The sequence below is a fragment of the Trachypithecus francoisi genome, unplaced genomic scaffold (assembly GCF_009764315.1).
Source record: "Trachypithecus francoisi isolate TF-2019V2 unplaced genomic scaffold, Tfra_2.0 Lachesis_group15, whole genome shotgun sequence".
In the NCBI taxonomy this organism is placed as follows: domain Eukaryota; kingdom Metazoa; phylum Chordata; class Mammalia; order Primates; family Cercopithecidae; genus Trachypithecus; species Trachypithecus francoisi.
The window spans coordinates 113236598-113247252 of NW_022681460.1; the positions used below are offsets into that span (position 1 = coordinate 113236598).

The window sequence follows — 10655 nt, forward strand, 5'->3', positions numbered from 1 at the left end:
CAGGGAAGAAACCAGATGCAGAGCACGCGGCTCATGTCGGAAAGGCGGACGGCAGCGCTGGCCACACAGCATGCATTTCCTGTCACCGACTGCACACTTACAGTGAGGGAATTTTATGCTCTGTAAATTATAAATCAATAAAACTTTTAGAAGCAGAATCATAGGGTAAAGGGAGCACATTACTTCATACTTAGTTATCCCAACCTGTCTAGAAAACAATTCCAGCCCTGACAAACAGCAGATGAAACTGAGGAGGGAAAATGATAATGCATAATAGTGTCAAAAGCAACAATCATATAGGAAAAGAACCTAAAAAAATCCATGCAAGAGTACAATGTAGAAAATCCACAAAAACGTGAGAGACACGGGTCCTCGGTCAAGGAGGAAATACTGCATGTCCCCAGGTTGGGAGACTCAGTACAGGAAGCCATCACAGGCTGCAGGACCACTGAGAATTTGCTTTTGTTTTAGAGACTCCACAGCTGCTTCCAAGGTTTATATGGAAACACACAGGACTGGGAAGAGCCAAGATGCTCTTGAAGAATGAGGCCCTACTCTACCAGGTATGAGAATTTCCTGAGAATGACAGGGAGACCCCATCTCAATAAAAAAATAAAAATTAACTGAGCTTGGTGGCACACACCACACCTGTAAGTCCCAGCTACTTGGGAGGCGGATGTGGGAGGATCACCTGAGCCTGGGAGATTGAGGCTGCAGTGAGCCAAGATGGCACCACTGCACTCCAGCCTGGGAAACAGCAAGACCATGTCTCCAAAAAGAAAGAAAGAAAAACTCCAGCTTACCAAAAAGTCCCCACTGTGCAGAGAGCGTGGCAGTGGACAGAGGGGACCAAGAATCCAGAAAGGGGCCCAGGCTTAGATGGGCTTGATTTATGATGAGCAGTGACAGCCCTTCCACTAAACGGCACAGAGGCTGATGGTAACCCCCACATGGGAACAGTTAACCCTGAGCTCAGCCTCTCCCTCTTAGGAGACTGATTAGAAGGGGAAACAGGACAGTGTCTGCACAAAATAGTACTTGAAACCATGAAAATAAAATAGAGGACATTAAGAATGTTGCCATTTTCCCATCTGTATTAGTCCATTCTCACATTGCTATAAAGGACTGCCTGAGAGTGGGCAATTTATAAAGAAAAGGTTTAACTGACTCGCAGTTCTGCAAGGCTGGCGAGGCCTCAGGAAACTTACAATCATGGTGGGAAAAGCAGCAAACAAGTCCTTCTTCACATGGCAGCAGGAGAGAGAAATGAGTGCCCAGTGAAGGGGGAAGCCCCTTATAAAACCATCAGATCTCATGAGAACTCACTCTCAAGAGAACAGGATGGAGAGAACCAAGCCCCTGATTCAGCTGTCTCCACCGGGTCCCTCTCACACGTGTGGGGATTATAGGAACTACAAGATGAGATTTGGGTGGGGACACAGCCAAACCATATCATCCTGCCCCTGGCCCCTCCTAAACCTCATGTCCTCACAATTCAAAACACAATCATGCCCTTCCAGCCGTCCCCCAAAGTCTCATTCCAGCATTAATCCAAAAGTCCAAGTCCAAAGTCTCATCTGAGACAAGGCAAGTCCCTTCTGCCTATAAGCCTGTAAAATCAAAGGTGCAGGCATTAGGTAAATACATCCATTCCAAACGGGAGAAGCTGGCCAAAACAAAGGGGCTACAGGCCCCATGCAAGTCCGAAATCCAACAGGCAGTCAAATCTTAAAGCTACAAAATGATCTCCTTTGACTCCATGTCTCACATCCGGATCACACTGATGCAAGAGGTGGGTTCCCAAGGCCTTGGGCAGCTCCACCCCTGTGACTTTGCAGGGTACAACCCCCCTCCCAGCTGCTTTCACAGGCTCGTGTCAAGTGTCTGTGGCTTTTCCAGGTGCATGGTGCAAGCTGTTGTCAGTGGATCTACCATTCTGGGGTCTGGAGGATGGTGGCCCTTTTCTCACAGCTCCACTAGGCAGTGTCCCAGTAGGGACTCTGCAGGGATCCAACCCCACATTTCCCTGCCGTATTGCTCTAGCAGAGGTTCTCTGTGAAGACTCTGCTGCTGCAGCACACTTCTGCCTGGAAATCCAAGTGTCCCTATACACAGCCTCTGAAATCTAGGCAGAGATTCCCAAACCTTTTTTTTTTTTTTTTTTTATGGAGTCTTGCTCTGTCACCCAGGCTGGAGTGCAGTGGCATGATCTTGGCTGACTGCAACTTCCGCCTCCCAGGTTCAAGTGATCCTCCCACCTCAGCCTCCCAAGTAGCTGGGACTACAGGTGCGCATCACCACGCTTGACTAATTTTTGTGTTTTCAGTAGAGACAGGGTTTCGCCATGTTGGCCAGGCTGGTTTCAAACTCCTGACCTCAGGTGAACTACCTGCCTCAGCCTCCCAAAGTGCTGCTGGGATTACAGGTGTGAGCCACTGCACCCAGCTCCCAAACCTCAATTCTTGACTTCTGGGCATCTGTAGGCCCAACACTACATGGAAACTGCCAAGGCTTGGGGCTTGCACCCTCTGAAGCAACAGTCTGAGCTGGACCTTGGCTCCCTTTCGCCATGGCTGGGAGGCAGGGCACCCAAGACTGTACAAAGCAGCAAGGCCCTGGGCCTGGTCCACTAAACCATTTCTTCCTCCCAGGCCTCGGGACCTGTGATGGGAGGGGCTGCCCTGAAGACCTCTGACATGCCCTGGAGACGTTTTCCCCACTGTCTTTGTGATTAACATTTGGCTCCTTGTTATGCAAATTTCTGCAGCCAGCTTAAATTTCTCCTCAGAAAATGGGCTTTTTTATGGCATCACTATGCTGCAAATTTTTCAGCCTTTTATGGTTGGCTTCCCTTTTAAACTAAAGTTCCAATTCCAAACCATATCTTTGTGAATACATAAAACTGAATGCTTTTAACACAGCACCCAGGTCACCTTTCGAACACATTGCTGCTTAGAAATTTCTTTCACTGGTTGGGTGCAGTGGCTCACGCCTGTAATCCCAGCATTTTGGGAGGCCCAGGTGGGCAGATCACAAAGGCAGGAGATCAAGACCCTCCTGGCCAACATGGTGAAACCCCATCTCTACTAAAAATACAAAAATGAGCTGGGTATGCCGGCGCCCTTCTGTAGTTCCAGCTGCTCAGGGGGCTGAGACAGGAGAATTGCTTGAACATGGGAGGCAGCGGTTGCAGTGAGCCGAGATCACCCCACTGCACTCCAGCCTGGGTGACAAAGCGAGACTCCATCTCAAAAACAAAAAAAAGGAATTTCTTTCACCAGATACCCTAAATCATCTCTCTCAAGTTCAAAGTTCCACAAATCTCTAGGGCAGAGGCAACATGCTACCAGTCTCTGCTAAAGCACAGCAAGAGTCACCTTTATTCCAGTTTCCAACAAGTTCCTCCTCTCGGAGACCACCGCAGCCTGCACTTTGTTGGCCATATCACTATGAGCATTTTGGTCAAAGGCATTCAGGAAGTGCCAAACTTTCCCACATCTTCCTGTCCTCTTCTGAGCCCTCCAAATGGTTCCAACCTCTGCCTGTTATCCAGTTCCAAAGTCACTTCCACATTTTTGGGTATCTTTACAGCAGTGTCCCACTGTAATAATAATTATTACAGTCATAATTTACTGTATTAGTCTTTTCTCACGCTGCTGATAGACATACCTGAGACTCGGTAATTTATAAAGGAAAGAGGTTTAATGGACTCACAGTTCCACATGGCTGGGGAGGCCTCACAATCATGTCGGAAGGCACAGGGTCTTACATGGTGGCAGGCAAGAGCGTGTCTGCAGGGGAACTCCCATTTATAAAACCATCAGGTCTCATGAGAGTTACTCACTGCCCACAACAATATGGGGAAAACTTCCCCCATGATTCAGTTATTTCCACCTGGCCCTGCCCTTGACACGTGGGAATTATTGTAATTCAAGGTGAGATGTGGGTGGGGACACAGTCAAACCGTGTCACCATCTTTGTTGTTGGTATTTGAGGAATCAAGCTCAACATTTAACGGACATTGTCTTTTTTTTTTTTTTTTGAGACGGAGTCTCACTCTGTTGCCAAGGCTGGAGTACAATGGTACGATCTCGGCTCACTGCAACCTCCACCTCCCAGGTTTAAGTGATTCTCCTGCCTCAGCCTCCTGAGTAGCTGGGATTACAAGCGTGTGCTACCATGCCTGGCTAATTTTTTGTATTTTTAGTAGAGACAGGGTTTCACCATGTTGGTCAGGCTGGTTTTGAACTCCTGACCTCGTGATCCACCTGCCTCGACCTCTCAAAAGTGCTGGGATTACAGGCGTGAGACACCGTACCTGGCCAGGACATAGTCTTAATTAAAATTAAGAACTCTCACCAGCCCAGTGGCTCACGCCTGTAATCCCAGCACTTTGGGAGGCTGAGATGGATGAATCACGAGGTCAGGACTTCGAGACCACCTTGGCCCTTATGGTGAAACCCTGTGTCTACTAAAAATACAACAAAGTAGCTGGGCTTAGTGGTGGGCACCTGTAATCCCAGCTACTTGGGAGGCTGAGGCAGAAGACTCGCTTGAACCTGGGAAGCAGAGGTTGCAGTGAGCTGAGATCATGCCACTGGTCTCCAGCCCTGGCGACAGAGTGAGACTCCATCTCAAAAAATAAATAAAATAAAATAGGCCGGGCGTGGTGGCTCAAGCCTGTAATCCCAGCACTTTGGGAGGCCGAGATGGGCGGATCACAAGGTCAGGAGATCGAGACCATCCTGGCGAACACGGTGAAACCCCGTCTCTACTAAAAATACAAAAAACCAGCCGGGCGAGGTGGTGGGCGCCTGTAGTCCCAGCTACTTGGGAGGCTGAGGCAGGAGAATGGCGGGAACCCGGGAGGCGGAGCTTGCAGTGAGCTGAGATCCGGCCACTGCACTCCAGCCTGGGCAACAGAGCAAGCCTCTGCCTCAAAAAAAATAAAAATAAAATAAAATAAAATAAAATAAAAATTAGCCAGGCGTGGTGGCTCATGCCTGCAATCTCAGTACTCGGGAGGCTGAGGCAGAAGAATTGCCTGAACCTGGGAGGCGGAGGTTGCAGTGAGCCGAGATTGCGCCATTGCACTCCAGCCTGGGTAACAAGAACGAAACTCCATCTCAAAAACAAACAAACAAACAACTCACCAGAATCCTAATGAGAGGATGGAAAGGCCACACAGTGTGACAGAGACCACCGGCCACACACCTGACAGGTGTGCGTGCAGAAAGCTTTTGGTCTTCCTTGTGTCTTGCAAGTCAGAAATCAGCCAGCTAACTAGAAAATTGGCAAGATACTGCAACCAGCAGTGGCTGAGGCCGGATGACCCTGCGGCCGTGTGCTAGACAAGATGCTCGGTCTCCCCGGTGGCGGCCACCATCCGCTTGCCAACGGCCTGAGTGTGGACAGGTGTGTGCCCACAGGATGCGGAGCCATAGGGCTTGCTGGCATTGCTGGAAACAGTAAGGGATAGGGACAGCTGCATTCCAGGATTTGACCTAGACACGGCCTCACCTCCCTCCGGTCCTGTCCTACAGAAAGCCAGGCTCTGTGCAGCCTGAAGACAGGAGCCTGGGAGGCCACCAGCCTTGAGCCAGGACAGGCCACAGGGGGAGTGGGGCCATCGGGGGTGGTGGCAGTGATGGGGGCCTCTGGAACTCAGTGGGCTGAATGTGTGTGTGTAGGCCTCGGTGTTACCACAGGAATCAAAGAGGCCTGGAGCCCCCTTACCCAGCTGCCGGAAGCCTGGTGAGGCTCTGCCTGCCCACGACGCTCGGCCTCTCCCAAAGGAAGAGAACAGGGACATATTCTCCCTTCCAGCCTGGAGCGTGCAGGGCTCCCAGGTGTGGTGTGTGGCCTGACACAGGCCAGGGACCCCCACACGGGGACTTCTCCTGAGAGGAGGCCGCCCAGGTCCACTGGCCCCAGGCCCCTGCTGAGTCCGCGTTTTCTGCTGAGTAAACGGATCGTGGGTTTTTCTGGGTGTGGACTTTCTCCCCGTGGATCTATAATTTCTCAGAAAAGGAGCCGAGACGCCACCTGGAAAATGATCAATTCTTGATAAAGGGAAGATGATGACAGTGGGTCGGCGGCTTCCCACAGCTCTGCACGGGGCCCGCCAGGTGAGGCCGGAGCTGCGGATGGGGTAGGGCCCTGGAGAGCTGCGGTCTCCCCTAGCCCTGGCTCTGCCCCCACCTGCGCCCCTCCCGGACGCTTCCCTGAACGGCTTTCCCACTGCCGAGGGACTGGTGGGCAGGCCCCGCTGACAGCCAGGGGAGGGGCCTACAGGGACCTGGAGAGGAGGGGCTGCAGCGGCTCAGGCTCTGGTGGAGACAGCGACTGACTGGGAAGTGGTCTGAGCAGGTGGAGGGGAACGAGGGGCCGCTGGAGGCAGGTGGAGACGGAGCCCAGGGGTGGCCTCGGACATGGCTGGGCACACATTCCTGTGGCCTCTCTGCACACAAGCGGTGACTGTGGGGCGGCCCGGCCCTCACCAGAGCCTTGGGGGACAGCAAGGGGCAGGTGAGGCTTGTCTGGGGCACAAGACCTGGCTCCCATGGCCAGGCCACCCCCACACTTTCCCCAAGGATGGTGCAGGGCAAAAGCAAACAGGCGCCTGCAGCCCTGCCAGACGTTCCTAGAAGAGGCTGGGGGCGGGGCAGTGGGAGAGGTGGGGCGAGCTTGGGCCCTGGACAGCACCATGGGCCTGAAGAACAAATGGCAGCTCCCACCCAGGCTTTAGGGAACCCCCGGGAGGGCGGGTGGACAGCTGGGTGGGGCACGGGGAAGAGGAGGCAGCCCTTGAGGCCCACATGGCTGGCTACTCAGGCCAGGGGTGGGGTCAAGACCCCAGGAGCTGCCCAAGGGGCACCCTGTCCGCAACAGGAGCTGGTAAAGTCCTGGGCTCCCCAAACCTGCCTCGAGCCCCAGCCTCTCCCAGGTTGCTGCAAGGGGTCTCCACCCCAACCTCGCTGCCCAGCCCTCCCCCGTCAGACCTGCATGGGGCCCGGGCACTGGCCATCAGCCCCCAGGGCCACATCACGGCCCACCTCGGACCCCGACGGAAGCCCCCTCACCCCTGTGCTGTCTGCACCCCAGGGCTCCGGGCCGACACCGGCTGCCCGGCACGAGGGGGTTAACAGAGCCAGGGCCAGCTGGGTTGGGTCAGCCAGGTGACAGGCGCGGGCTGTCCCGCAGTGGGGAAATCCAGAGGGCAGGGGTGGCCGACACAGCAGACGTACCCTCCCTTGCTGCCTGCCTGCGGCCTGCCCTGCACGCGGGATGGCCCTGAGGAAAGGTGAGGCCCCCCAGCGCCCTGCCACCTGCTCTGGGGGTGGCCAGTCCGTGACCCTGAGCCCACTGGGGAGAGGCCAGGGGTGACCCCCAGGAAGTCCCCCCCAGGGACTGGGGAGCCCACAGTCGGAAATGCATCTGCTGGGGTTGGCAGGGAGATGCAGCTGTGCCTGGCACCGGAGGGTCTGTGTCCTGTCCTTCACCCTAAGAGCACTGGCGGCAGTGCAGGGGAGGAGGACCAGGCACAGGCCGGAGCCTTCAGCCCCCAGAACGGCAACGGGAGGTGCCCCTCGGCCTGCGTCGCGGCCCAACCCAGGCAGGAGATGTTGGCTTACACCCCACTGTCTCTGTGGGGTGACCCCTTGCGGCTTCGGCCACCCCCAACCCATCATGGCAGAAGGGCAGTCAGGGGGACCCCACCTCGCTGTCCCTGCCAGCATCCCAGCTATTCCATACCCTCTGAGGATGGGGGGGCCGTACAGGGGAGGTTTTGGGTCATCACTGCTTGGGAGGCTGCTGGCTGGATCTGTGAGGCCTGTGGCCCCTTGTCCTGAAAGGCAATGTGAGCCTCGGTGAGCGACGGTCCAGGGTTCCTACCTGTCCCCCAACAGCGGTGCCCCGGTCCCCCCCAGAGCACCCAAGACCTGGACGCAGGCAGGTGAGACCCCGCTGAGGGGACCTAACTGGGGCAGGAGGTGCCCAGCTCCCTGTCCAGCCTCTGAGGGCAGTGAGCGAGTGCCCACCCAGACCTGCTCCAGAATGTTCGGAAAATGGCCAGACCTTGGCCAATGGCTCAGTTCCCTCCCCTTCCTCTAGGCCAACGTGGCAGCCTGGCCTGGCTCAAGTGCCTGCCTTGGGGGTGAGGCTGCCACATGCCAGACAGCCCGAGACCCAGCCTGGCCCAGCCCACGTGGCCTGCGCAGAGCTAGAGAGCCAAGCCCTCAGCGTCTGTGCAGCGGGGCGGGGCGGCCACTCCTCTGTCCCATGGGGTGGGGAGCACAGCGTCAGCTTTTGGGCCAGAGGACCTGTGGGGCTCACCGGCTTCTTCGCATCTCAGCGGATGACCTCGAGCCTCAGTTCACACCTGAGCACTGCTTCCGGCTATGCTGGTATCAGGCTCACTCGGGCAGAGCCCTCCTCGGGCCGCCTCCCCAAGCCTCTCCCCCTGCAGGAGGCCTGGCCCTGGCGCTGCTGCTGCTGTCCTGGGTGGCACTGGGACCCCGCAGCCTGGAGGGAGCAGAGCCCGGAACGCCGGGGGAAGCCGAGGGCCCAGCGTGCCCGGCCACCTGTGCCTGCAGCTATGATGACGAGGCGGATGAGCTCAGCGTCTTCTGCAGCTCCAGGAACCTCACGCGCCTGCCTGACGGGATCCCAGGCGGCACCCAAGCCCTGTGGTTGGACAGCAACAACCTCTCGTCCATACCCCCAGCGGCTTTCCGGAACCTCTCCAGCCTGGCCTTCCTCAACTTGCAGGGTGGCCAGCTGGGCAGCCTGGAGCCGCAGGCACTGCTGGGCCTGGAAAACCTGTGCCACCTGCACTTGGAGCGGAACCAGCTGCGCAGCCTGGCGGTCGGCACCTTTGCGCACACACCTGCGCTGGCCTCGCTGGGCCTTGGCAACAACCGCCTGAGCAGGCTGGAGGACGGGCTCTTTGAGGGCCTCGGTAACCTCTGGGACCTCAACCTTGGCTGGAATAGCCTGGCCGTGCTCCCCGACGCGGCGTTCCGTGGTCTGGGCGGCCTGCGCGAGCTGGTGCTGGCGGGCAACAGGCTGGCCTACCTGCAGCCCGCACTGTTCAGCGGCCTGGCCGAGCTCCGAGAGCTGGACCTGAGCAGGAACGCGCTGCGGGCCATCAAGGCCAACGTGTTCGCGCAGCTGCCCCGGCTCCAGAAGCTCTACCTGGACCGCAACCTCATTGCTGCCGTGGCCCCGGGCGCCTTCCTGGGCCTGAAGGCGCTGCGATGGCTGGACCTGTCCCACAATCGCGTGGCTGGCCTCCTGGAGGACACGTTCCCTGGCTTGCTGGGCCTGCGTGTGCTGCGGCTGTCCCACAACGCCATCGCCAGCCTGCGGCCCCGCACCTTCGAGGACTTACACTTTCTGGAAGAGCTGCAGCTGGGCCACAACCGCATCCGGCAGCTGGCCGAGCGCAGCTTTGAGGGCCTGGGGCAACTTGAGGTGCTCACGCTGGACCACAACCAGCTCCAGGAGGTCAAGGTGGGCGCCTTCCTCGGCCTCACCAACGTGGCAGTCATGAACCTCTCTGGGAACTGTCTCCGGAACCTTCCGGAGCAGGTGTTCCGGGGACTGGGCAAGCTGCACAGCCTGCACCTGGAGGGCAGCTGCCTGGGCCGCATCCGCCCGCACACCTTTGCCGGCCTCTCGGGGCTCCGCCGGCTCTTCCTCAAGGACAACGGCCTCGTGGGCATTGAGGAGCAAAGCCTGTGGGGGCTGGCGGAGCTGCTGGAGCTCGACCTGACCTCCAACCAGCTCACGCACCTGCCCCACCAGCTCTTCCAGGGCCTGGGCAAGCTGGAGTACCTGCTGCTCTCCCACAACCGCCTGGCGGAGCTGCCGGCGGATGCCCTGGGCCCCCTGCAGCGGGCCTTCTGGCTGGACGTCTCGCACAACCGCCTGGAGGCGTTGCCCGGCAGCCTCTTGGCACCGCTGGGGCGGCTGCGTTACCTCAACCTCAGGAACAACTCACTGCGGACCTTCATGCCGCAGCCCCCTGGCCTGGAGCGCCTGTGGCTGGAGGGCAACCCCTGGGACTGCAGCTGCCCCCTCAAGGCGCTGCGGGACTTTGCCCTGCAGAACCCCAGTGCCGTGCCCCGCTTCGTCCAGGCCATCTGTGAGGGGGACGACTGCCAACCCCCCGTGTACACCTACAACAACATCACCTGTGCCAGCCCGCCCGAGGTCACGGGGCTCGACCTGCGGGACCTCAGCGAGGCCCACTTCGCTCCCTGCTGACCAGGGCCCCGGACTCGGGCCCCCGCCTGGCTCACCCTGTGCTGGGGACAGGTCCTCAGTGTCCTCAGGGGCCTGGCAGGCACGCAGCCCCGCACTGTTCACTTGCGGAAAGACACAAGAGCCTGACTGGGGTGGAAGGCATGGCGGCACCCAGCTGTCGTCAATTAAAGGCAAAGGCAATTGAATCTAACAGGCACGGTTCGTGACTGCGAGCATGAAACCAGGGAAGGGGGCTGGGTGCATGGCGCACAGCTGTGGTCTCAGAGCTTTGGGAGGCCGAGGTGGGCGGATCACTTGAGCCCAGCAATTCAAGAGACCGGCCTGGGCAACACAAGAGAGACCCAATCTCTACAAAAAAAAAAAAAAAAAAATTAGCCCAGCAT

General features: G+C 57.6%; 1 protein-coding gene across 2 annotated transcripts; it reads left to right on the top strand.

Annotated features, from left to right (window-relative positions):
- The first annotated feature begins 5928 nt into the window (after positions 1 to 5928).
- Positions 5929 to 10462, top strand: IGFALS (insulin like growth factor binding protein acid labile subunit). Of its 2 annotated transcripts, none has more exons than XM_033236203.1 (2): positions 5929 to 6528; positions 8471 to 10462. In XM_033236203.1, exons 1-2 carry the CDS (start codon positions 6432 to 6434, stop codon positions 10270 to 10272), a joined length of 1899 nt encoding a protein of 632 aa, XP_033092094.1. In that variant the 5' UTR covers positions 5929 to 6431; the 3' UTR covers positions 10273 to 10462. The 2 variants fall into 2 exon arrangements, with proteins under 2 accessions (XP_033092094.1, XP_033092095.1); XM_033236204.1 differs by lacking the exon at positions 5929 to 6528 and adding an exon at positions 7113 to 7303.
- Positions 10463 to 10655: the final 193 nt, after the last annotated feature.

Bases quoted from the DNA above. Each gene is read 5' to 3' on its own strand.
- IGFALS (XM_033236203.1), top strand. From the start codon at position 6,432: ATGGCTGGGCACACATTCCTGTGGCCTCTCTGCACACAAGCGGTGACT. The intron at 6,529-8,470 runs GTGAGGCTTGTC...CTCCCCCTGCAG, and splicing joins TGGGGGACAGCAAGGGGCAG to GAGGCCTGGCCCTGGCGCTG.